The sequence below is a fragment of the Alosa pseudoharengus genome, unplaced genomic scaffold (genome assembly GCF_046254945.1).
Source record: "Alosa pseudoharengus isolate Yale_2024_CS ecotype anadromous, Long Island Sound unplaced genomic scaffold, YU_APseudo_1.1 YU_APseudo_1.1_scf_6, whole genome shotgun sequence".
Classification (NCBI taxonomy): domain Eukaryota; kingdom Metazoa; phylum Chordata; class Actinopteri; order Clupeiformes; family Clupeidae; genus Alosa; species Alosa pseudoharengus.
The window spans coordinates 18,262,905-18,289,122 of NW_027468848.1; the positions used below are offsets into that span (position 1 = coordinate 18,262,905).

General features: G+C 40.7%; 3 protein-coding genes across 5 annotated transcripts; 1 reads left to right on the top strand and 2 right to left on the bottom strand.

Moving 5' to 3' along the window:
* Positions 1 to 6,094: 6,094 nt before the first annotated feature.
* trafd1 (TRAF-type zinc finger domain containing 1) lies at positions 6,095 to 14,805 on the bottom strand. The gene is made up of 12 exons (XM_076270075.1): positions 14,613 to 14,805; positions 13,851 to 13,897; positions 13,547 to 13,682; positions 12,971 to 13,024; positions 12,268 to 12,697; positions 11,001 to 11,264; positions 10,799 to 10,863; positions 9,401 to 9,655; positions 8,146 to 8,272; positions 7,588 to 7,816; positions 7,183 to 7,243; positions 6,095 to 7,014 (listed from the first exon to the last, which is right to left on the bottom strand). The coding sequence occupies exons 1-12, from the start codon at positions 14,625 to 14,627 to the stop codon at positions 6,976 to 6,978; spliced, it is 1,722 nt and encodes a 573-aa protein (XP_076126190.1). The 5' UTR covers positions 14,628 to 14,805; the 3' UTR covers positions 6,095 to 6,975.
* Positions 14,806 to 15,442: 637 nt separating this feature from the next.
* tcn2 (transcobalamin II) lies at positions 15,443 to 20,738 on the bottom strand. Its single transcript, XM_076269904.1, has 10 exons — positions 20,648 to 20,738; positions 20,384 to 20,451; positions 19,350 to 19,533; positions 19,001 to 19,170; positions 18,746 to 18,898; positions 18,300 to 18,472; positions 16,510 to 16,684; positions 16,119 to 16,299; positions 15,704 to 15,822; positions 15,443 to 15,564 (listed from the first exon to the last, which is right to left on the bottom strand). Exons 2-10 carry the CDS (start codon positions 20,442 to 20,444, stop codon positions 15,503 to 15,505), a joined length of 1,278 nt encoding a protein of 425 aa, XP_076126019.1. The 5' UTR covers positions 20,445 to 20,451; positions 20,648 to 20,738; the 3' UTR covers positions 15,443 to 15,502.
* Positions 20,739 to 20,808: 70 nt separating this feature from the next.
* Positions 20,809 to 25,930, top strand: ccdc117 (coiled-coil domain containing 117). 3 transcript variants are annotated; one of them, XM_076269906.1, is made up of 6 exons: positions 20,809 to 20,880; positions 22,254 to 22,471; positions 22,671 to 22,721; positions 23,062 to 23,325; positions 24,329 to 24,475; positions 24,755 to 25,930. In XM_076269906.1, exons 2-6 carry the CDS (start codon positions 22,326 to 22,328, stop codon positions 25,023 to 25,025), a joined length of 879 nt encoding a protein of 292 aa, XP_076126021.1. In that variant the 5' UTR covers positions 20,809 to 20,880; positions 22,254 to 22,325; the 3' UTR covers positions 25,026 to 25,930. The 3 variants fall into 3 exon arrangements, with proteins under 3 accessions (XP_076126021.1, XP_076126020.1, XP_076126022.1); XM_076269905.1 differs by lacking the exon at positions 20,809 to 20,880 and adding an exon at positions 21,329 to 21,671; XM_076269907.1 differs by lacking the exon at positions 20,809 to 20,880 and adding an exon at positions 21,329 to 21,671 and having other exon boundaries at positions 24,758 to 25,930.
* The last annotated feature ends 288 nt before the right edge of the window (positions 25,931 to 26,218 follow it).

Consider the following 26,218-nt stretch of genomic DNA (forward strand, 5'->3'; position numbering starts at 1 on the left):
TTCACCAGTTAGGGCACCAAAATGTCCAGCAGCGGCACTGTGTAGCCTATCTTGACATGTCAAGTTTGAGTTACAATATACAGGTAGGCTCTCTGTCTCTGCCTCACATGCTGGACTCTAGCTCAAAGGTCTTGGACTAAACACCTCCCTCTGTGACTGGATTTTGAACTTTCTTTCTGGCAGACCCCAGGTAGTGAGAATGGGCCAGTTCACCTCAAATTCCATCATTCTGAACACAGGAGCTCCACAGGGCTGTGTCTTGATAGTCCAGTCATTTTAAGCCAAAATAGGGGTCAACGTTGAACAAATTGCAACAGAAGAAAACTTAACTGATTGTGTATTCTCAATATGTCCTGAGTAAGGGAAAAAAGCCCCGAAGAATCCCAATAGGGGAAAGTTTAGAAAAACACCTAAATATACCCTATTCATGCGCCTATACAGTATTTTTCTCACGCAAATAGGGGGAAAAAATGAACCTTCACATATCACCATGAAAATTACTGAGTTGATTACTTACATCAAGACAAACAAGAAATGTATTATAAGTTTTTTGAAATTGTTTGTTAACATGGGCAAACAGGGCATAATGTAACTAGAAAATGTAATTTCGAGGAAATTACCAGTGCATGAAAATATAAACATACTGTATATTAACATAAAATGCCAAACAAACTTTTATTTGATAACAGTTGGCAGAAGTCATAGTTGATAACAACTGGCGGTTGAAATGGCTGAACAGTTAAATAGTTGAGTAGTTTAAATAGTTAAATTATTTAATAGTGAATTTATTTAGTTAGGACATTTATTTTGAAACAGTTGTGGGCAGAGGAAATAGTTGAGCAGGATCTGTAGAGCCAGATTGTATGTTTAAAGCCGGAGACAGAGTATATAGTTTAAAAGTTAAATGTAGATAGTGTAATGGATGTTGATAGACAGAAAGCAGATTGTTTGATGGATGTTGATGGGATAGTTTAATGGGTAGATGAGTGAATGGTTTGAAGAGGATGAATGGATAGAAAGTTGGATGGAATGTGCCTTATATCCTTGTAGAATGGAGATACACAGAGAGAGTTGGCCTAATTGAGCAGAAAGCAGTTGATACAGGTGCAATCAGTTTAACTAGCTTTTTGATGGGACCTAGTTGAGCAGCTGGAAGTTGATACAGGTGCAAATCAAGTTAATTAGCCCATTATGATGTCATAGTCCCCATACAAAGTTTATGAAAGTCTATGAAAAATAAGCTTGTTTTTTATTAATATCTCAAAAAGTATAAAGTTTACAAAAGTGAAAAATACATTCCAGAAGTCTCCTTTTCAAGACCTACATTACAAAGTTTGAACGAAGTTTCTACATTAAACGGTTGAAGCTGAATTAGACGCAGAAATTTGGTGGGAAGAATAAGAATAAGAAGAAGAAGAAGACTTCGGATAACAGAACAGTGCATTTTCATGCACTGTAATTATGTATAACTATATAGGTCTGACCCAAAACTAATTGCAACATTTGACAAACAAAATGTCGAAGGCATGGAGGAAGATGGGAAATGTCTTAAATGGAGTTATATCTCCTCCAGAGGGGATATGCTTTCAGAAATATATATAGTTTAGGGTGTTTAATCTTTTTCCCTTAATAGTGCAGGCCAAAATGTATCAGCTGTTGATTCGCCTATACAGAATAGAGGAGTATATGTTATGCATGGTATGGAGGAAGATGGGAAATGTCTTAAATGGTGTTATATCTCCTCTAGAGGGTATATGCTTTCAGAAAATATATAGTTTATGGTGTTTAATGTGTTTCCCTTAATAGTGCAGGCCAAAATGTATCAGCTGTTGACTTGATTCGCCTATACAGAATAGAGGAGTATGTGTTATGCATGGTATGGAGGAAGATGGGACATACGTTGATTGATGCTATATTGCATGTACAGTGCATGCTTTTAGAATATGTATAGTTTTGATTGTTCTATGACTTTGGTAAAACCATGACCCATAGGCATGCATTGTTAATTATTAATCTTAAACTATAGTATAGCATGCACCTTTTTGCCAGATGTCACAACAATAGAGTCACTTTTTTGGAGGCTAACTGCAGCTATCCCATCTGCACCCTTCTGTCGAATTTGGATTATCATGTCCATCTTCAACTTTGCCTTCACAATTTTCCTGCATTCACTAACATAAACATACTCTGCTGTCTGATTATTGTTTTAGACAAAATTTTGCAAAGTAAAGGGGCATCATACAGGCCCCTCTGATTGGTCTATCAGTCAACCCCTGGGCAAGAGGTCAATTACGTCAATTAAGTCTTGGAAAATGATGGACTGATACTTTAGTGTGATATACTGTATATGTTTCAGTGACCTCTAAATCAGATTAAACACCAAAAACACTTTCAGGCTGAATAATGCTTAACTATGTGTTTGTACAGCTTGAACATTGTGGAACACTTACATGCAAAAACACACTGTTTCTAAAGAGTCAACAACCACATCCATTGATTCAAAGGGCCACAATGTACAAATAGACACCAATTTTGCAACAAACCAGTCTGAAATAAGCCAAAGAAATTCACTCTTTGAAAATAAAAGAATGCTCCTCAACAATGCAAGATTCTAAAATGTCATGTTAAGTTCATAGACTGTATATACAGTCTATGGTTAAGTTAGATGGGGTCAGATATTCTTTAGAATGTGTATTCTACAACATTCTAATTACAGTTTTGTCAGTATTTGCTGAAAAATAATCGATAAAACAACCCTAATTTTAACATTTTCCACCAACTGGATTTTTATGGTCTATTACTATGGTGTTTAGATCACCAATTGAAATATAAAAATGTGAAAATAAATTCTGTTGCAATTAGTTTTGGGTCAGACCTTACTTTGCCTGGACTATTAGCTCCTTTGTGGTATTTATACAAATTATATGTAATTACATTATGCCCTGTTTGCCCATGTTAACAAACAATTTCAAAAAAACGTGTAATACATTTTTTGTTTGTCTTGATGTAAGTAATCAACTTAGTAATTTTCAAGGTGATATGTGAAGGTTAATTTTTTTTCCCTATTCGCGTGAGAAAAATACTGAATAGGCGCATGAATAGGGTATATTTAGGTCGTTTTCTAAACTTTCCCCTATTGGGATTCTTTGGGGCTTTTTTTCCCTTACTCAGGACATATTGAGGATACAAAATCAGTTAAGTTTGCTTCTGTTGCAATTTGTTCAACCGTTTTTCATAAAATGACTGGACTATGAGCCCACTACTCTCTCTACACCTATGATTGTGTGTCATCTCACAGCTCCACTTCCATCGTTAAGTTTGCTGATGATACAGTAGTCCTGGGCCTCATCTGTGACAACGATAAGACTGCCTTCTTGGAAGAGGTGAAAAACCTGATTGCCTAGTGTCAGGCAAACTGTCTCCAACTGAATGTTAGCAAAACCAAGGAGCTAATTGTAGACTTTAGAAGGAGGCAACAGCAGACTTACACCCCTCTCTTGATTGATGGAACACAGGTAGAGAGAGTTAGTAGTTTTAAATATCTGGGAGTAAACATCTCTGAGGACCTGACCTGGGCTACTCACATCCAAGCTCAAGTTAAAAAGGCCAGACAACGAATGTACCATCTAAGACAACTCTGGAAATTCAGGTTCCCCCCAGTGATTTTAAAAACATTTTACACTGGGGTCATAGAGAGTATACTGATGCAGTGTATCACTGTGTGGTATGCCAACAGCACTGAGAAAGACCGCAACGCCTTGCAGAGAGTGGTGCGCTCAGCCGAGCGCATCTCGAGGACTCCCCTCCCTGCATGATATATATCAGCCGTTGCAAGAACAGAGCAACTAAAATCGTAAAGGACTCCACCCATCCCAGTAACTGTCTGTTCAGTTTGTTGAAGTCAGGCAAGCGCTTCTGCAGTTTGAAGGCCAAAACTGAGAGAGTAAGGAAAAGCTATTTCCCTCAGGCCATTAGACTCCTCAACATGGACATGCCAACTCTTATGAACACCATGGATTCCATCCCATTTTAATAACATTATTATTATTATTATTATTTATTATTATTATTATTATTATTCATGTCACTTTATTATTCTATTATTTTGAATTATTTATTATTAACTTCTGCTTTTGATCTTATCTGTTTACTTAGATTATTTCTACTTTACACAGTGATGAAGCTAACCAGACTTACATTTCACTGCTTGTTATATACTAATATAACTATGTGATGAATCTGTCTGAATTTGATACACATATTTACCTTCCACTTAGACTCTCAGAACTGGATGACAAATAACTTTCTCCAGCTAAATTATGATAAAACAGAGATCCCTGTAATTAGATCCCAGCACATAGTGAATCAAATTTTGCCATTTTTAGGTCCCTTACAGGATAGAGTCAAGCCTGTTGCAAAGAATCTTGGCATCTGGTATGACAGCAACACCATATGAACACCATATTGCAAAGCTTGTGCAATCTTGTTTTTACCAACTAAGGAATATTTCCAAAATAAGACCTATTTTATCATTCAAAGACACAGAAACCATCTTACATGCTTTTATCTCCTCACACCTGATTATTGTAACATTCTTTTCACATGTCTCACTCAAAAGTCCTTACACAGACATCAAATAGTCCAGAACTCTGTTGCCAGCTGGCTCCTAAATAAGACCAAATGGTAACACATCACTCCTGTTCTAGCATCAGTACACTGGCTCCCAATATGCTGGAGAATTGATTTTAAAATGTTACTTATTACATTTAAAGCTCTTCATGGCCTTTCCCCTGGTTAAATTTCTGATATGCTAGTGCCCTACAGTCCTACATGCACAGGTTTATTAACCATTCCTGAGTCCAGGCTTGCTACTAAAGGATCTTTTAAATCTCTCCTTAAAACTCTTAAAACGCAAAGCTTTTGACGAGTTTATTTAAGTAAAAATGTTGTTTAGTCTTGTATATTGTCTAATTATTGTAGTTTTTTGTTATTTGTTGTACATGTTTTTAGACATTCACTTTTTGTTCTGTTTATACTTTTATATATGTAAAGCACTTTGTAACCTTGTTTAGAAAAGCGCTCTATACATAAAGATTATTATTATTATCAATATTAGCACGTGACATAGGAAAATTCCACTCACATGTTTTAAGAAAAAGAAATAAAGGATGCAAAATGAGAACAAAATAGTGAGAGGAAAAAAATGTCTCATTCAATGTTTTGATTTGCATCACAGCTCTTATATAGCATCAATGTTCACTTTGCAATCATTATTTAGAGATTGAGCGTTACCCATGATGGGACAAATTCAGTGTCTAGTTTCAGTCATTACTGGCATTTCATACCAGCTAAGGCACAAGACACATGTAGAATGAGACACAGCACTCAAAAAATCCTCCATAGAAATGCATGGGGCTAGTTTGTAACGCCAATATGGCCGTTGTCTACACATATCCCACCCCTTCCTCAGCAAAACGTCAACATGTGAATACATTGAGCCAATCATATGGTGTGTTGTGAAGACATCTTCCCAATCATGTGTTGTGATCTCACTGCTGGAGCAAGATTGGTGTCGTGAAGCCTTGCACACGCGCATTTCTGCTGAATAGGATGCCCGATGAGTGCCCAAAAAGCGTTGCTATATGGCCGCCGAGTGGAGGGACTTGCCTAAAAGGACTTTGGTATAGCCCTGGCCCTCTGTATGTACAGTAGAATGAGGTATAGCCCTGGGCTTTGTAGGTAGCTTATTTGTTCTGTGCCGTCCAAGATAGAAAACGCCAGTGAGCGATCCTCAATGTGACCATTACACTTGCTGGTTAATTCCATAAACCAATGGAGTTACAACCTTTAAAAGAAAACAACAAATACATTTAAGAGAAGAAGTTACAGAAGGGCCTATCAGTCTTTGTGCAAGTTGTTGCAATCGTTTTTTGTCAGGCTTCCTTCTTATCGTGTGGTGTCAACATGACATGGCCACCCCCTTCCACACTCACAATGGGCTTTCTACCAACAAATACCAACCAACAAATACCAGTTTCATACAATTCAGCCAACACTGTTAGTGTCACCATGTTTGAATAACTATGACCTCTGATGGGTTCATTAGAATCCTTTATTCAGATTATAGTGTTTTCACAAAAGAGGACATGATGTATTGCATGAGGATTTCTGGTTAAATCACAAATATGCTTTGGACCCTGTTCTTTGGGAGGGCAGCGTAAACAGGCAGAGTTGTACGTCTTTTTCATTGTAGTAACCAGCCTTTACACATTTTTCTCTTCCAAGATGTGCACAACAAACTTGCCAAACTAATAAAAACAGGTCTGAATAGTCTCAGATAGATGTCAAGACAGATTGACCAACTCACCCTTACTGTATATCAACCCCAATATAGGCTATCATTGAAAAAAACACATTTTGTATCTAGACACATAGTTCATAATATAAAACTTAAATTATCCTTCCATATTTTTGTTGAACAAAGAATTTACTTTTAAAAAGGAGAAAGTATAAAAAGGATAAGATATACATTATGTAAAATTAGGAATAATGTAGACACACATGTAGTGCAAGAAAAGCATTACATTGGTCAGAAGCCACATAAGTCTTACATTCTTCAAAATGAGAGTGCAAAGGATCTTCAAAAATGACACAATTAATTGCAGATTTAGAAACAAAATGTCTCAACAACATTTAAAGTTCACCTGACCATTTTCAAGATAGGCTATCCTGCATATGATCTAGATATACAGTATGCCCTAGCAACCCATTTACTCGCCTTTCCGGCTCTAGAGTGGTCGAATTTATTCTAAGATGTTATTGAAACATTCATACATTTCTTAACATGCAACAAATGGTGTGATTTTGTAAAATCACTGTTGTTCCCTTTAAGACAAACACACACACACAAATTAAGTTTAGCCTCCTGCAGTCAGTGCAAAGAGCAAATTATGATGTAGTTGTCTTTCTCACGCCTCAAGACTCTTCCTTCTCCACATTCTGTTTCTTGGATCCCTGTAGTGAAGAAAGATACATAAAATATACATGCAAATATATGACAAATAAAACAAACACACACACACACACACGAACAAAAAAATACTACTACAGGACTAAGGCATACTGCTACTGATTAAGGTGCTTTAAATGGAGGAACTAAAACTTCTAGAATGAATGCTGTACCTTAGCAACGCCCGTGTTTCGCTGGCTTCTGCGTCCTTCTGATCTTCCTCTGAATGGATGGCTGCATATTCAAGAAGAGATAAGAAGTCAAACACACTAAAGTGACAGTAAATCCTACAGGACAACCATAAGGAAACACAAGAGGCTACCCCAAAACAGAGCCCCCATGTGAGGGTAGTCTTAACATTGTCATACTAAAACAGTTTTACATATCAGAAGGTAAGAAAATACTTCCAATACCTTTCTATACTGGTCAAGGTAATAGTAAAATCAGTAATCATTATTAAGAACATATGGCTCCATCTTAAGTGAGGCAAGCAGTATGCCACGATTCAGAATCAATAGACTACACTGACCGCCTAAAAGCTTTTGTGTCAGTAACTTCTGAGTACAAATAGCGTTTACCCAGGGGCTGTTGAGGGGCTGACTGTGGGGCTGTAGTTTGCAGCCGAGCCGCCGTGGCCGTCCCCTCCTCCCCGGTGGAGCTTGTTCTTCCCCTGCAGGTCGGAGTTGGTGTTCTTCCCGTGGGGGAGCAGGCCAGTGTGGGGAGAGGCTTTCCAGGGCTCCCTGGGAGACGCCCCTGTCCTGGACCACCCTAGCGAGGCCTGGCCCAGTAGGTCCTCTTCTGGGTCCGCTGTAGACAGTCAAGAGTACAGTGTACTAGTGTTCAGTAGCGTGATTGGTGCTGTTGGGTCTCACAGCCACCCACAGTGACTTGGGTTAAATCCATTACACCACATTACTGTGGCTAACTTAGACAAACTGTACCAGTGTTAACTAATAATGCCAGAGGTCATCAGGTCAGTGTCCAAAATATATTCAAAGCGGCTCTGTTGGAGACACAAAGACTCATCTGCATTCGAGGGGTGGGACTTAGTGATGGGTCAATTAAATTACGCCTCTGTGGTTAAACGAGTGGGGGACATCTGGACATGCTAGCATATGACTGCTGAGAGCGCTCACCTTGGTGCCGTAGCCTTCGTTGGCGTTCAGGTGAGTTCCTTGCCACTTCTCTGGGTGGAAACAGAGGCTTCTGTGCAGACACTTTTTCCACTGGATAAGCTGTTTGTGGTCGGAAGTCACATTTATCCTGGTAGGAAATACAAACATGGTTTTTTTTTGAGCAGCCAAAAAAATTCCCCATGTCTAGCTATTCCTAAAAACAAAATATTCCTATACAACTTGAGACTCGTTACGCTGTGGAACTACCCTTTTCATCAAGACATATATCTGTACACCGATAGTTTGATTATAGAGGTGACTACAACCATCATTTAAAGATTTGGTATAACAAAAGCATAAACAAAACCAGTAAGTCAGGTGCCAAACAATGACCTGATAATGACGTGCATATGAAGTATTCCCAGCTTATGAGAAATGTCTCATTAAAATGTCAAGTCTGTAAGACAACTTGCAAATACAGGTCAGTAGAATCATAGATATATATAATAAAGGCTAGATGTCTCGTCCACGCTGCTGGCCAATGGAGGTCGACGTCCGCACCAGGCGGCCATGTAGCCACAGTCAGTTCGTCACTCAACATTGTTTCAATGGTGCATACTTTTTAAATAACCATAACTTGCTCAATTTTCTACCGATTTTCAAATGGTTTGGTTTGTTATAAACGTCAGATATGTAGTTATGACACTGCACACTTATAAATAATTATACATTTATCATGTTCAAGCATCCAGATTATAGCCATGTTAATAACGTTTGTAAGAAACCAAACCGTTTGTAAATCCATCAAGATTTTGGCGAGATAAGAGTATTTGTGTTCGTGCAGATTACTCACCTTACATCAACTACCACAGAGCCCACCAGATCGCTTGCCTGTGACAAGATGGCCGCCGGTGATGCGGTTAAGAGACTCTGCCATAAGACATCTAGCCCATAGATATTAGAAAGATACTAGATACCACATTGACTGTCTAGTTCTATTAGGTGGCATCGTAAACGCGGCCACCATATTGGTGGGGGCAGCACTTTTATTGTCTATGGGCAACATTTGCAGGCAATCACAGACACCTGTCTGATTTCCAGTCAGAGTCACATGCTCCTCCATTGGCCTCCAGTGATTGCTGCCCCCACCAAGATGGTGTCGCTATTTACGTACGTTCTGGAGCCCAATGCGGTATATAGCTTTCTAATATCTATGATCTAGCCTTTATTATGTATATCTATGAGTAAAATAGTTCCCATTCCACCTGCTCATTACCTGGTGGTGAAAGACAACACTTTCCTCCAGTGTGACGCCACAGAACTCGCATGGAATGAGCACGTCGCCCTCTAAGGGACTGGAGGGTGGACTGCAGTAGAGTGGGGAGACTGAGCGAGGGAGGGTAGGAGGACTCGGAGGGCATTCGGGCATGTTCAACAGACCGCTACCACCCTGGCCTGTGCTGCTTTCATAGGGGAGAGACGTGGGCTGCTTGCTGAAAGATGCAATAGCTGAAGCAGGGCTGCAACCCGTCTGTGCAAAGGGAAAAATAAATCAGGGATATAGTAGTGATACAGCAAATGTGACAATAATAGATGATTAATAGAGGGTTGTAAGGTTTGCAACTATGCATCTACCGTTTAGAGTCATTTTAATTTGCAAATAGTATTCCTAGTACTATGGCACACTAACAAGAGGGTGTTTACTTGATCATTTCATAAGTTTCACAGACTATATGAACATCTGTCGTTCATTAAGGACATCAAGAAGATTTTAGAACTGTTCGGACCTATTGCACAAATAAAGACCCGTGAAGAGCTGTAAAGGTACTGGTAAATGAATGCCAAAAGATGAATGATGCCAGCACATAAAAAGCCATACAACCAGCTATTTAAGAACATTTCCTTGCAAGTCTGTGGACAATAGCCACTCAGTGGAACAACAACAGTCTAGCTAAAGGAAGGAAGTTGGAGGAGGGTGGGCTTACTGTAAGTGGTAGCCTGTAGCAAAACTGCCTGGATACATTTCCTACATACACAGAACCAACTCAAAACAAGGGAGGTAACTGGAGTCCAGTTTCCATCCTCTGTTCATGACCTGTCTGTGTTTACTACGCCCCAGACTCTCCTCTGACTCTGGGTCAGTGGTCATGAAACTATGACAACAAGGACATTAAACAGCCCAGCCAAAATCCAAAAACCCAGCCAATTCCACTAGGAACCAAAAAATGCAACAAGAAGGGGGAAATTGTCTTTTGCTTTCAGAACCACTGTCAATTGGCACAAAAAATGCGAACCACAGCCAAACTAGCCTGGGAAAGGTATCTTTGAAGGTGTAAGGCGGGGATCACATTGGCCAACAGCAAGCGGCAGCGGCAAGCGTAACGCAACTCTGAGACCATAATAAGACAATTGAATACGCTGGCGTTGCGCTTTGAAAGTTGAACCAAGTTCAACGCTCAGTTTATTCAACGCTAGCGTTACGCCAGCGTTGCCACCGTTCCGCTGTCGTACCATAGAGAACAATAGGAAACCTGCCGCTTGCCGCTGGCTAATGAGATCCCCGCCTAAAGGTGTGTGTGTGTGTGTGTGTGTGTGTGTGTGTGTGTGTGTGTGTGTGTGTAACCTGTTTGCAACCTGTTGGTATGTGGGGAGATGGTGGAAAGTGGAGTCTGACCTGGTGAAGAATGAGGTCCTCCTCTGGAAACAGCTCCTCACAGAACTCACAGGGAAGCATGATCTCTGAGAAGGGATACCCAGAAAAGCCCAATAAGCACCAACACAGAGAAGCATTTACCCACAAGTCATATTACATGCAGTGACCGGATTAGTGGCTAAACAACATGAACACTCGGTCAGTAGGGATGGACTACACTGACCTGATGGGCTATGGTTTGCGGGTCCTCTAGGAGGTGCGATGTTACAGTAGTTGTTGTTGGCTGGTGCCTGGAGGCTGCTGTGGACAGGTGTCCTTCCGAACTGGTGATCCCAAACGTCTGTCCACACACCCTCCTGGCCATCCATGTCATCCAAACTGAGGGCCAGCAGGTAGTCCAGGCTGGAGGTGTCGTCGCTCTGAAACTGGCCCGGAGGCCACAGCAGACTGTTGTTGTTGTTCCCTAACTCTGCTTCCTGCTCCAGCACTGAAATAGAAATACGCACGTGTTTACACCACTTCCCAGTATAAATTGATCCAAAAAGAGTTTGAGTTTGTCAGCCTTAGGCCCTCAATATAAAATCTAAACTTCTACTCTGCACTTCATACATGCTATCTACAGGGCTTAAAGCATGGAACCTTTCTGTAAATCAGAAATGTTCTGTTATATATAAATCTTATTTATATATAATATAAATTAATATCTATTAATATCTATTTTAAAATCTTAAACAGCCAAGCCCACATCTGAATTCTGGCACACAGGAATAGCGTCTGTGAGAACAAGGCCCAACTAGAGGAACAGGTGTTTAAGCTAGATCAGGGGTGTCAAACATAAGGCCCGGGGGTCAGATCAGGCCCGCCAGCAGGTTTCATACGGCCCCCCAGATGTTTTGGGTAGGAAGGGAAAATTAAAAAAAAAAAGATCTGTACATCCAGTTGTCTTCAACAATGTGTAATAAGCAATATTTCTATGATATGATAAATTGATTCAATCTAGCACTACAAACAATCCTCAGGAAGAAAAAGCAGAAAAACTAACATGGGAGTAGTAGGGCATTTCAAGAGAGAAAGAACAGTATATGACAGTAATACATTATTTGCACTTGTTTGCTCGTAAGTGATATCATTAAATAACACTCTGATATCCATGCAGAAAAATTATAATGACCATGATGACAATGACGGCCCCCAACAAGGTCTCATTCCAACAAATCCGGCCCAACAACACGTTACATTTATATAGCACTTTTCTCAACACTCAAAGCGCTTCACATGGAAAGGGGGACCTCACTAACCACCATCAATGCCTACCAAGGCCCACTACCTAATATGAGTTTGACACCCCTGAGCTAGATGAACAAGAACTAAAAGACTTTATATGACACATTTTGTTCACGCAGCATTCCACTAACTAAGCAGTTTCGAAGGCAGATGCTGGTAACCGATACAGGTATATAACCATCTACAGTCACTTGCTGTTAACTCACGGCGGCTAAAGTCGTTGTTCCTGGGCGCAGTGTTCCTTCTGCCCCTCATCCCCACTGTCCCACGGGTGCTGTTGTGCAGTCTGCCCTCTATAGGCCGCGGTGGCGCTCTGCAGTCCGTTGCGCCAGCATTGTTGTTGTTGTGGAGCCGCTCTTGGGCCCTCAGCAGATTGTGGATGGAGTGGGCCTCGAACCAGGCGCCCGGAGACTGGGGGTCTGCTGCCCAGATGGAGCTGCTCCTCTCCTGGGGAGGGGTGAGGCTCCCGCACAGGGCCGGGTGGATGTCACGCTCCCGCAGCATCACGTTGCACTTACATATAGGGCAGGGCTCGGTGCGGGTGCCACAGTAGTCCTCATGATCCCCAGCCTGGACAAAGGCTAACTCTAGGTTGCAGTACTGACATGGTATCATGCGCTGGGGGCACTCTGAAGTCTATAGGAGACATAACAATGAGCAAGCTCCATTTTCATCATCATCATACAATCTGCAATACCCATTGAAGTGAATACACTGGTGTATACAGCATAACTAACACCAACAAATGTTCCATGTATTTCTTTTCTATTTCAACCAAGGGAAGTTCAAATGCCTGTGCCAGTCACGCAAATTAGTTTCATTTTACTGACATTTATTTTCTATTATAGTAAATTAATTTTCAATTGAATCATGGGACTGTCTTACAACAATAGTAATTAAGACAAACACCTGATGAGTCTCCATCAGCCTCTTCTCCACCTTTAACCCACATTTGCACTGCACCTAAACAAAATAAATTGAGAGACATCAGAAAAAATATTCAGGAACTGTTAATAACAGGCCTTGCGTTGACCTAAGGCAGAATGTGTCAAAGCGAATTGCAGTGCTTCTTGTGTGAAGATAAATTTGTACGTGTAACAAGTGGGTTGTCTGTTTATGGTGGTTGTCTCACAACTTTTCGTTAAGATTAAACAAACACAGCATATAATCAGTAAGAGACCACTAAACATTTTTAACAGGAAAATCAGAGTAGTATTTACCAAATCTAAGTGTTGATCATACCTGGTGTTATTCCAAGAATGTTGTATAGTAACAAACCTGTCTAAGTAAACTTAAAGTAAGTGGAAAGCGTTCTAATGGATGATCCCTATAGATTTATTCTCTTAGCAAAACAGACACATTTCTATTATGAAATATACCAATTACTTTATTAATTTAGTCAGATTTATCACCAAAGCATAACCTTGGAATACCCCTCTGAACTGATGTATACCCTCAAGCTCACTGTAGCATTGAGGGTCGTACCTGTGCATGCTCCTGATCTCTGTGCTGCTGCAGATCTGCCCGTGGGACAGGCTCCTGGCACACATCACAAAGGGCAATATTTCTGCGACAGTGGATCTCATGAGTGGTAAAGTTAGCTTCTGGTATGTTATGCTTGCTGCAGGGGGGTGAAAATATGCACAGGGAGATCAGACTCAAAACGAGAAAAACGAGAAAGGGCTGGCAGGCGATGAATTGCCAGACCTTAATCAAAACTGAAATCAAAACTTATCCTAGGGATATTTGTTTCGCTTGTCTCACTAAATTATGTACAATGACTCCTTACCAGTTTCCGCAAAACTGTGTGTTTTCCTCTGCCATTTCCAGCGAGATCTACGAAAAAGCAACATAAACAAACGAGAGAACGCGTTCACCAGATTGTCAGAAACTATGTTGCTCAGACACTAAGTGTACAGTGTATCTTCATTAACAACAAACATAACCTAAACTCTAGCCTTAGGACAGCTTGGAAGGGCAATTTTTTAAAGGAGTCATGTTATCTCGCATGCCCTCTCTACATTTCATATTAATCTGAAACAGTTTATTTAATTTCAGATGACCAGTTCAACTTCCAGGCAGAAGCCTTTTTAATTTGCTGTAACGATAACGTTAACAAGCAACTGGTTTTAGCTAGGTATCGGGAATTAAGAGGCTTACACTGTAGTTTACAGTGTATCCTGATTCGCCAATTTGGCGATACTAATAGCTAATGTTACCAAACTATCTACAACCGGTGGCTACGGGAATGCAATGACAACCTATGCGAACACCTACCTTGTGCTACACTGGCTATGCTATCTAGCCCGCAACCACTTTGTTTGTCCAAGCTTAAAACAGAAGCAGAAGAGAACACAAAAGGTTTTTCTCGCATCTAGTTTTACTTGTTGGTGTTCATTCAAGATTTTTTTTAACATGCTAACAAGAGGCTGGCAAGAAAGCTAACGTAAAGTGAACCCAGGAAATACTTCAGGCTAGTACCTTTGCTAGCTAGCCTGTTAGCTTAAATTCTTGAATTCTTTACTCAGTCGTTACACCACTTGCTTATCACCTTGTTGTTTATCATCAAGCCAACGCCTGGACAGTTATTTCCCACTGATCAGTCTTGTTGCCCTCCACGCTTTCAGTTTTACTGAAACGTTCTAGGTTACAAGTTATGATGGACCGCTATGTAGGTCAAGACATTCATCCACATCGTTTGGAATGACGGGTCGTGCTGCTGTTGTGTTCAAGGGCTGGTCGGAAATCCCGAAATCGGAGGCGGCGCTCGTGCAGTGCAGCCAAACATCTGAGACTTGCTCAACTCCGCTTCAGGTTTCACTTCTCTCTGCTATGAAATTGTCTACACATATCTGAATCTGACATGGGTGATATCTAAGATACTAGATAAAAATAAAAAAACCCCTAAAGATTAGACTAAAGATTTTGAGATTGCAGAACCAGCCAAAAGTTGCATTAGCCTACAAGTGCATGGTTTAGAGAGAACCTGGGTAACTCATGGTAAATCTTCTAGGAAATTTAGCCGAACATAGCCTAGCGACCCAGGTGTGTCACTCACTTACCATATAGGCCTACCTACTTGAATTTACTGTTTATAGAAATGGTCATCTGGACAAGTGACACAATTTGTAGGTAGGTGTTTTGTTTAGGAGTGTGAAAGTTAGAGTTTTAGTAGTAAGTGCTGCTCTAAATAGCATCTATTTGACACAGTAATTGTAGCTAATGTCAAAACAACAACAACAACAACAATATAAAAAAACATGTCAGAACTGTACATTGATAGATAGATAGATAGATAGATAGATAGATACTTTATTGATCCCCAAGGGGACATTCATTGCATGGGTTTAGAGAAGAAAAAATGTTACAAGAACAATGAAACACTTGTGTATTACATTTTTTATTGAAATCATAGTGCCTTTTTTCCTAGTGGTAGTAGCCTCAGAAACTACTGTTTTTGATCGTGATTTTTTGGGCTGCCTCAACCTTGTAGTCTGTGACACCTGTGAAATACATAATTCTAATGTTATAAAAACACACAGTTCATCATCTTATTGAATATATAAAATAAAACACTACATTAAACAATAAGTCATGAATAATAAGTCATTATATATTATCGAGCAGAAATCATTTTCTCACCCTGGCCGAGAGCCTTGCCATTAGATGACAGGCGCCAGTATCTACGGTCAGACTGACGGGCCTGCTCCCCGTTCACAGAGCTCAGGAAGGGACCCCACAAGCTGGACTCCTTCTCAAACCTAGATGGAGAACAGTAGTAAGAACTACTCATTATAGAGAAATGAAACGCTTCCAGGTAGCATATTCGTTTTCGATAATATGAATCATATTTTCTTTTATTTGGATTTGGAATGTACACTGAGAATGTGTAATTATATGAATATCTCAGTCCATGGAGCTAATGTCCTTTTTTCTTTTTAGTTATTCAATTTGATCAGAAATGTTAATTTATAAGGAGGAGCAAGCTATTTCTTTATTAGTAGGTTTGCATTGGTTTGTCATTTGAATGCATTATCAAAACAAATACCAGACATACGTGAAACCAGCCTGATTTCCCTGAAGAAGTGTCAGTGCCTCAAGGAGTGACGAGCCCTTGGGAACATCCAAAGAATAAGTAGAGGCCATGTTGTCAGACTTAACCACCTCCACCTGCAGATGTATTGTGGTCTGGCTTGGGAGCACTATCACAGGAGATGTAGCGTCAAGGACCAAAGTATCTGAAAAACAAACACAGATTTTTAAGAACTTATTATAATTATATATTGAAAATAAATAGTATAATTAAAGAAAAAATATCCCTTCCCTTATCAAGAACGACAATATTCATAAGTAGCTCTTATGATGGGTCTCGTTATTGTCAGAGGTACACCACCATGACAGTTCATTCATGTTTTACACTCGCGCAACTCAATACAACAATTTCCTACCATCCTCATTCCTGCATTCCTTGCCCTTGAGACTGAGGTAAGAGCGCTGCTGCAGGGCCGGTAGAGTCTGGGACATGGCCATGGGGTTGCCATACGTGCCCTTCCTCACATCCTCTCTCAGGGCCTCCATGGAGGCAGCACACACCTGCATGTCGCTGCCCATAGCCAGCAGGGCCTGAAGTGGAGAGAGGAGAAGAAACAGTTTATAAACACACTTCAATGAGGCCAGGCGCATACCAAAAGCAGTAAAGAATAATTGAGGTTTTAATATATTAAAACAGGTCCTTCAGTCCTTCAGTGCCTTGGCCCCCAAACTCTGGAACTCCCTCCCCCAACCTCTTCGTGCCTGTCCTTCTCTTCCTTTCTTCAAAGCACATCTTAAGACCTTTCTGTTTAATGATCACTTCTCCTCCACACCCAACACATAGCTCCATACAGATAACTTGTCTTTGTTGTATTTATTTGTTTGTTTGTTATTGTGTTTCCTTGCCTTCCTACTATGTAAAGCGACCTTGGGTTTGAGAAAGGCACTATATAAAATAAACTTATTATTATTATATTTATATTTTCTCTTCTTTTCTTTCTTTCTTTTTTTCCACAAATACAGTAAGTGTTACTAATATACCTGTTATCTATCTTAGAAATATTTACAAGAACATGATGTTGAAAAGATCATGGTCAGAAGATGTTGAGACAATAAATATCCTGAATACATAAGGAAGCATTATTCTTTCTTATCTATTATCTAGAGCAGGGATTCCCAAACTGTGGTATGCTACCCCAAGTGGTACGCGAGCTGCTTCTAGGGGGTACGCGAGATGAAAGGGCTATGGCGGACAGGTGTAAAATGAAAATTTTAAATCTTTTGTAATTAATTTATGAATAAATACATAATTTCGAATCAGGTCATAATGATATAGAAACATGAAATTAAAGGATATCATTTATAAACTCTGTATGTGTTCATCAAAAAAAGGGCAGCTTATTAAACATGACGCCTGGAATAGCTAATAGAATGCGTTACTTTTGAATGCGTTGGATGGTCCGTGGTCCATGGGGGGGACGTTTTGCGGATATAACAGGTTTTTGAAAACAACAAAAACAGAAAGGAGGGAAGGAGCAAAGCTAGGAGTTATTTCAGATGGGCAAGAAAGGTAACATTAAGCTAGGCTTTACATTTAACAAACTAAAGGTAGCCTAAGTTTAGCCTTTCTAGGCTGTATAGCCTAATGTTGTCCAAACGAATACATCCTTGTCAGGCGTTGTTGTAGGCCTATTATAAGATATTGTATGTGGATGTAGTTAGGCTACTATGCAGGCTACTTTTCATAACTTTTTAACTGACCAAATGCACGCACCTAAAACCGGGAAACGAACAAATATTATGGGGGGGGGGGGGGATATAGAACACGGCAAAAATGAAGCACGTCTTGGACACGCGCAAATGTGACGCACGACCATACCAGAGCCTACGTTTTTATGTGTTTATGTGTCTGATGGTGGGGGTACGCGAGCTGAGTCGGAATGTAGCCGGTGGTACGCGGGGGGAAAAGTTTGGGAACCGCTGATCTAGAGAACTACTTGATACACTTTTCATTTCCAACCCTCAAGACTGGCAATATTGATAGTCAGCCATCATATTCAGCCATGGTATCTGCAGCAGTCAGAGGTAGATCACACTACAACTACACAACCCATTCATATAACATTATTGAGAGCACTACTCTCAGTATTATAGTTTAAGTGAGTTTGGGAACCACAGGTCTTATGACTTGTACATCAGCTCTAACCTGCACAGCCAGTCCTGTACTGAACTCATTGCCCATGTGTCCATCAGCTCTCTCAGAGCTCAGCAGCCTCTGTTTGATGGTGTCCAGGGCCTTCTCCAGCTGAGTGGCATCCATCACATGGGAGCCAGCATTCTTCAGGCACTGCAGGGCCATCCCAGCCATGGCATATGTGTCTATCAAAGGCACCAGAGGTCAAGTCATGGAGCAAGTGAGTCTTGTGTGGCTCAGTGGATAAGCATATGAATTAAATTAATTCATAAACAATGAAAAAATGAAGAATGAATTAAAAGTGTAATTCCAGTTGGAAAATACGAGTTCCAGGTCATGTTAAAGGAGAAATCTGGCCATTTTTTACATGGATCTTGATCGCTAGACGTCGCCGAATACTGTCAATAGGAAAATCAGCCGGATTTCTCCTTTAACATCAATGTTATCATATTACTTACCAATGCAAAGAGAGTCACCATGCTTGATGAGTCCACGCTCCACAACATGTATGAGCTTGTTGCTAACGTGTGGGTTCACTCGGACTCCACTCAAACACAAGGTCAGTATGCCAAGAGAATACTGGTAGTAATTGGTCAGTGGTCTTTGACTGACTGTAGGTTTAGCAAACAAAAGTGTTATGCAATGCAGTACCAAAATAAAAAATGAACAACAGAATAATGTTAAAAGGAGAGGTTAAAATGAAATACTCTTACATGCAATATGTTCCTTTTCATTTTCCATCTGTTTCTTGAGATGTGTGAGAAGAGAGTCGCTCTTCTGATTGACACTAAACGTCAGACTGTTGACATCATGGCAGGAGGATTTCAAGGCCAGGATGTAAAGAGCGAGGCGACCCAATACTGCCTGACCCTTGCTGAGAGAGCTACAAAGAACCAGAAATACAATATTGCCACTGAGGATACTGGCATGGATATGATGCTGTATTTCAACATTCCAAAGTTTAGCGATTCCTACACAAGCTGGAGATTTTAATAGGGAGCTAATCACAATCATGATTTCTTAAAGGGTTGGAAAGGCACTATGAGCATCACAATGGGCCACCTCTCAATGTCATTGTGAAGTTTGGTCTTGAGGTTGTCCAGATGCTCAGTCTCCTTCTTGAGATTGTGAGTTGTGGAGAGACGCAGAGCCAGATGCACACTGGGATTGGGAAGACTGTCTTTGTCCTCAACAGAACGAAGCAGCTGCTTATTGAGGGAGAGTAAAAGCTTGTCATGGTCCTGTGCTGTGGGGTTAGTAGAGATAAAAAGACAGATATTGCACACACATGAAAACACAAACATTTAAAGAGAAGTTACTGTTTGAAAAAAAAAAGAATAATCTTGTGTGAATGCTGTTTTAATAACATATTTTATGATTACAATTACACCAGGAACGTGGGCAACTGAAATAGTAATGTTAAAACTTAAAATAACAAATTTGATTTAGAGCATCTTTACTTTCATTTGGAAGACCAAATCACACATATAGTTTAACTGAACACCACACTGCCCTTGCTTCCACTGCTGTCTCAGCGTTCCCCCAGTTCACCCATTAACCTCAGTGACCTCATAAAACACCAGGATTTCAAGAAACCGAGAGATGTCACTAACACACCTGACAGGACAAAGTACAGAATAAACTGCCGTTTCCATACCCTTGTGCATGCAATGATGTAAGCCTTTGTAGTGTTACCATATATGTACATATATATGTTGTTATAACAAACAAGTCATAACATTGGGTTTAGCGATATGGGATTAGTATTTTTTTTTTAACTCTTTAAGTGTTTCTTTAAAATATAACTCTGATTCAACTTTACATTTACTTGTCCTCCATATAGCAAAACCTACATTGGCACATTGCATTCAACAGGAACACTCAGGCTGGTTGTGCTGATCACACTGTTATCACACAGAGCTGTATGAATGTTGCAACAATCTGAATGCTGCTGCAATTCTGTGCATTCCCCCACTATCACTGTTCTGGTAGAACTTCAAGAGCCAATAGCACACGAAGCAATACCACCAGAGTGAAATGCCCACTATTACATAACAATTATTTCACTCAGAACTTTATAATAACTTGATAATTACCACATGGTTTGGCAGTTGCCAGAACAACCAGAGCACTCACAATGCAGAAAATGACATTCATAGTTGACCTACATGAGGAGAGATGCGTTAGGACATGTATAAAGTCGTTTTAAAACAAGGTTACCGTTTATGCTCTATACTGAGGCTCAACTTGGTCGTAAGCATCTAGCCTTGTAATTGTCATATACTTAACCACATTAGTCATTTGTACCTGTTCACTATTACTAATACATCATACATTACAAGTGAGTATAGCCTACCTACCTCTTTCAGGTTGAACCACACTTCTTCCCCACAGCTACAGCACACTGGCAAATTTGTTGACTCTCATCTTATGCATGGCTTAGTTGAATCACGTGACGTTTTTAGTGGGAGGAGTTTGTGAAATCCATTTTAGGTTAATCTATTACATTGGACAATTTTCGAGGATTATTTTTAATAGCCTAATCTTAATTTCAGGTTTACTAGGCCTATTTCTAAGCCTTTTTCGAGTATAGGTAAGATAGCCTATTTCTTGCTAGAACATTTCTTACATGATGGTCGAAGATTAAGTTACTTATTACTTTTGACAATTTAAATTTAATGATCGCATCTTGTATTGTGAGGCATAATTATTATTTTAGAAATGGCTAAATGTGCCTTGAAATTTGACATGTTCTAACCTTAACTGGGGGCGGTGTGTGTAGGCCTAAACTACAAATTCCACAATGTTCTGCATTGATCTAGAAATATGTCAAGGCCATTCATGAACTCTTGAAAACCCGAAACGCCGTTTCTCTGCATTGTTGCAAAGAGTATGGGGCTTCTATACTCTTTAATTGGTAACCTTAACTTGATATGTAACAATGTTGTTGTTGCATGAAGTTCTCTGGAAGTAGACTAGTGGCTACACTGACAGCTGCATCCTATGGCTGCAGATAAACAAATCGACAAGGGGGCGGGACAATTATGCTATAGCTAACTGTAATGTAGCACATGTTTTCGTATGGCAAACAGTCACCGATCGGAATATTGAGCTCGTTTGATTTATAGTAACATCTAGCCAGTTCTAAATTATCCTCCATGTGGTGTCCTGTACTAACAAGAGACTATATGGAATGGAATATAATACGTTGAGAAACCAACTCGCTAGCAGGCCAGATTACCTGCTAGCTAGTAAGCTAATGCTGCTCATCTTTCTTGGTCATTTTAACAGTTTCTTAGCGTGTCCGCCAGCAGACTTTACTTATGATTTTTGTGTGGTGGAACCTCATTTAATTTCCAAATCGGTGAAACAGCACTTTTAAAGGTATGGTGTGAAATATTAATGTGTGTGGCGCTGACGACTTCTTTTTTTAATCTATGCAATGCGAGGTAGCTTGTTGCTAACTAGGAGGTAACTTACAAATAGTTAACGTTACTTAAACTGAATTAACCATAATCAAACAGAAACATTGTGCTAATGTTATAGGTTGTAGAATGTGTTCAGGTTTACAATCTATTGCCAAAAAGGCATGCGATGTCCTTTAATGATAACGACAGTCCAAACTAAATTATTACACTATTAACTCAAAAACAAGTTTTAAACCGTGCTCTCTTGTATCTTAAAGTTGTGGCCTAACTTGATGTTTACAGGTACACTGATTTTAGAGGCAATCCACGCGAATATCATTGTTTTATTGCGGCCCTATAAATTAAATGTGCCTATTTGTAAGTGAAATTAGATGGCTACTGCCATGACTTGTAGTTAAATCACTGCAGCTGTTTGCTGGTGGACATTCTCGGTATCAGTGCTAACCACAATGTTTTCCACTATTGAACCACGTCATAAAAAGCCAACAGCCTATTCAAACGTATGCGGTAATATGTCAACTGCATGTTTCCTCCCAAGGATTGCCACAAATCAGTTTTTGCTCGAGGAGTTGTAAACTCATCCTTCGTAGCCTAACTGGGCTACGTGAAGATGCATCATCCCAGCCCAGCGAGCAGTGAGCTGGGGTTCTTCCCCCCACCCTTCTCTCCTCACCGCCATATTCCTGACTTGACTGTCTCAAAAGATTCCACCAGTGCAACATGCCACTTCTCAGGGGCAGACTCCAGGATAAATACGTGAGTTACCTCTGCATCCTATAACAGACAATTAGTAGTCTATAGACATACTGCATGATGTTAACTGTTATGATGATGTTATACAGTATAGATAACTGATTAACAACAGGATTGCACACAATGATTGTGAAGTATGATGAGGCAGATTATTTCCTTTGGGAGGAATGTAACCTTGCTTTGTCTTATGTTATGCCTGCAGGAGCTGGGAGAGGCGTTGCTTGAGAAAACATAGAAGGAGAGCAGACGACGAGTGAGTCAGTTGACCCAAATGTTTTATGCAGGGTGATTTATTGAGATGTGCATTTTAGCATTTTAACTTTTCTTGGATTTCCCCTGGGGATCAATAAAGTATCTATCTATCTATCTATCTAGCACATTATGATTGGTCCCTTACATACCATGCAGTCATTATTGTTTTGTCTCAATACACCTTCAGAGGTAGTCCTGTTTTATTCCCCCATCTTAATACGTTTTTTTATAAACTGGGTTATATACCCTGTGCTGATACAGTGGGAACGTGATTATTATTGTTGTAGTGGTTATGAATGAAACTTCACATCACTCTGTGTCTTTGGTCCCAATCTTCTCAGAGCTTGCAGTCCCAAAAGAAGGCGGCTGACGGGGGAGGAGCCTGTGGAGGATCCAAAGTCTCACTGGTCTCTGCACTGCTCTGCTGCGGCAGCAGTGGCCTCTGTGGACCCTACCCCTGCGCTGCCTCAACCTGACCTGAGGGGCCGGCATGTGGGCCTGGTCACCCCCAGTGCCCCCACTCCTCTCCCTCCTGCCACAGACGCGGACGGGTCCTGCATGGAGGTGGAGGCAGCACAGAGGAGATTGCAGGAGATTGAGGAAAGGTCATTGGCTGCGTTTTATCCATACTGACTATGGTCATGACCATCAGTTTACAGTCTGCAAATGCAGTGATACATTGTTGAATGGGTGTTCCATTTCTCTATAAGATAATATCATTTCATTTGACAACGTCAACATGAACTTATTTGAGGGGGTTAAAGAGGATGAAGAGAGGGAATCATCAATCATTAGCTGCTTTCAGACAGGTGTAAGTCTGCATGTTCTGCGGATATCAAGTGGTTGGGTCTTATATCTGAACAACATAACTGGACATTTGGAACTCCGAACTTAACCGGCTCTTACACTACTCCCCTCCTAGTATTTCAGACGGACATTATGTAAGTGAGCTCATGTCTGAATGAAGTGAAGAACATGCGGAGATTCTGTTCATGTGCGTGTTCAACCTGTTTAACCACGTGGAGATTCTGTTCATGTCATGTGCGTCAATGTCGTTCACACATAATGTCTGCATGTAAGCATCATATCTGAATCACCCAAAGGGTTTGACAAAGATCTGCATATAGTGTGGAGGACATGTCTGAAAACAGTTAATGTTTGCATTTTATCCATACTGACTATGATCATGACCATAATTTTACAGTCTGCAAATGCAGTGATACATTGTTGAATGGGTGTCACTGTCCACTTTTCTAGAAGATAATATCATTTCATTTGGCAATGTCAACATGAACCTTATTTGAGGGGGTTAAAGAGGATGAAGAAAGGGAATTTTTGTAACTAAGGTTGAGTCACACAGGGTTTTGGTGAGGTCAAGAGTGTTGTGACTCATCCAACTGGATTCAGTACATTTTATTTACTGTCTGTGTAGCTGAATCCAATGGAATAGTTACAGACTACTATGAATACAGTGGATGTTAGTTTGGCAGAGTCAGGCTAACAAGAACTACAGTGTGTAGTGTGTAAGGAGAAGAATATACCAAACATGTCACATTCATCCACGATTGGTCCATGACATCCAGTGACCATGCTTTCTCTGTTGTGCAGAATCACATTAGAGGATGACGATGACGAAGAGGACCTGGATGTGGAGCCGGCCCAGCGGCGGCCTGTGCTGGTCCTGTCCGACAGCTTAAAGGCGGGGCTACAGCGCGGCATCGGAGACATTCTGCCCCACAACGTGGCCGAGTCTGTGTGAGTATAAAGTCCATGCCACCCGTGGGTCTCCATTCTGTCCTTCTAAACCTGAGTGGAAGTTTACTTGGGGCAACCTGTGCCAACACCATAATGCACAGCCTGTTGTTACCAAGGACAACCACCTTGTGCCATTATGAGTAGGATCCCCTTGTATCCTGTTGTTGGAGCAACAGGGATCAGAGATCGAGTCACTTCTCTTTTGGTCAACGTAGGTCAATAACATAATGTAGATGCTACATATTATCATATCTCTCTCTCTCTCTCTCTGTGTCTAAGTAGGAGTCATTCATGCATGCAGTTGGTGGTGTGGCGCCCCCCAGAGGACGCTCTGGCCCGCCGGCTGAAGGACTCCCTCCAGCGGCAGCGCAAACAGCAGCAGCAGTTTGCCAGCAGGCAGTCCACCAGCACGGCGGCCAGTGGCAGCGCCGGAGCCCCGGCCACCCCACCGCCGCAGGGGCACCTCAGAGACTTCAGCGAGGGGGCCCTGAGCCCAGGCTACGGCTCGTCAGCGGCCCAGGAGTCTGGGGAGGAGGACATGGAGTTGTAGAGAGGCACAACTGGGCCTCACCACCATTTCGTGTGTCGGACCGGGTGGCGTGCCACCATTTTGTACGTCACTGATTGCTCTGGTGTCTAGAGCAGAGGGCTATATGCGGAAGTGTCGGCTGCGTGTATTCACTTAGGGAGTTATTACTTGCCAAAAAAGAAACGCCATTTATCTATGGTTTTGGAATTGCACTATGGTTAATTGAATGATGGTTGTGGTAGTGTCACAATGTGCAGATGAGAAACAGCTTCGGTGCTACAGGGACCACAGCGAAGGACTATCTGTTTTGGAAAGTTTATTGCCATGTACTGCTTTGTATTTTTCAGCAATTCAGTGTAAATCACACCAGTAATAGTACAAGTATAAATCAAGTCTTGTTTTGTTACATAAAGCTGAGCAAAAGCGTTATGGAAAAGTACTGTTCAACAGTTAAATAATTCCTCCCCAGACAAAATATTACTTGGGTAAGAATATCGGTGCAATACCACTTTTGGTGATAAATGTAATTTCAGTTGCTGTCTGCCATTTCTTTTTTCTGTCTAAGTTTGTATGGCTTTAAAAGAGAAGAGCTATTGAAAGATATGTACTAGCACATATCTGTTAACATGCTTAGCTATCAAAAAGACCAGTGTTTTCAGTGTAATTTTCTTGTCCTTAAAAGGGGGAGTAAATGTTGGTCTCTAAAATAAGAGCACAGCGTGGACCCAGATCCGACAGTGGATTGTCTCTAGGATTTCAGGACATAAAAGTGCATGGCCATACTTTCTGCCTTAAGAAATAAATGGTGTCTACAATTATATTTGGGTTGTAGATAGAAAAATGTACAAGTGTATTGCATTTATCATATAGTAAATCTTTAATGTTTGTGTGATTTTTAAAAAAATAAAATAATAATTATGGCTCAACATATTTATGACAGAGACTTTATTTATAAAAAAGTACATTGCATTGCATTGCACTATAAGCATACATTTAAAACAAAGAAAACACTGATTTGGCAGCTTGGGTTGTGTTGATTCAGACTTGTAAAAAAATAGGTTAAAACTAAGCCAACTAAATGTGAGACAGGATACATAAGGTCACCATGACCTAAGTTAGGTCACCTTACTGCTGATCACAGACATTTATCTGTCAGTGCGTGGAGATACACTGCTCTCTAAAGGCTGAGGGATCAACCTTTAGCCCAGCTGTAA

Coding starts and splice junctions, on each gene's coding strand:
- trafd1 (XM_076270075.1), bottom strand. Junction 12,698..12,970: donor GGCTGATGGAGACTCATCAG/GTGTTTGTCTTA, acceptor TGTCTCCTATAG/ACTTCAGAGTGCCCCCAGCG. Junction 7,817..8,145: donor ACGAAGGCTACGGCACCAAG/GTGAGCGCTCTC, acceptor GACTGTCTACAG/CGGACCCAGAAGAGGACCTA.
- tcn2 (XM_076269904.1), bottom strand. CDS start 20,444: ATGAATGTCATTTTCTGCATTGTGAGTGCTCTGGTTGTTCTGGCAACT. Junction 18,899..19,000: donor TGAAAAGGAACATATTGCAT/GTAAGAGTATTT, acceptor CTAAACCTACAG/TCAGTCAAAGACCACTGACC. Junction 16,685..18,299: donor GTACAGGACTGGCTGTGCAG/GTTAGAGCTGAT, acceptor TCTCCACTTCAG/GCCCTGCTGGCTATGGGCAG.
- ccdc117 (XM_076269906.1), top strand. CDS start 22,326: ATGCATCATCCCAGCCCAGCGAGCAGTGAGCTGGGGTTCTTCCCCCCA. Junction 22,472..22,670: donor GCAGACTCCAGGATAAATAC/GTGAGTTACCTC, acceptor TTATGCCTGCAG/GAGCTGGGAGAGGCGTTGCT. Junction 24,476..24,754: donor CACAACGTGGCCGAGTCTGT/GTGAGTATAAAG, acceptor TCTGTGTCTAAG/TAGGAGTCATTCATGCATGC.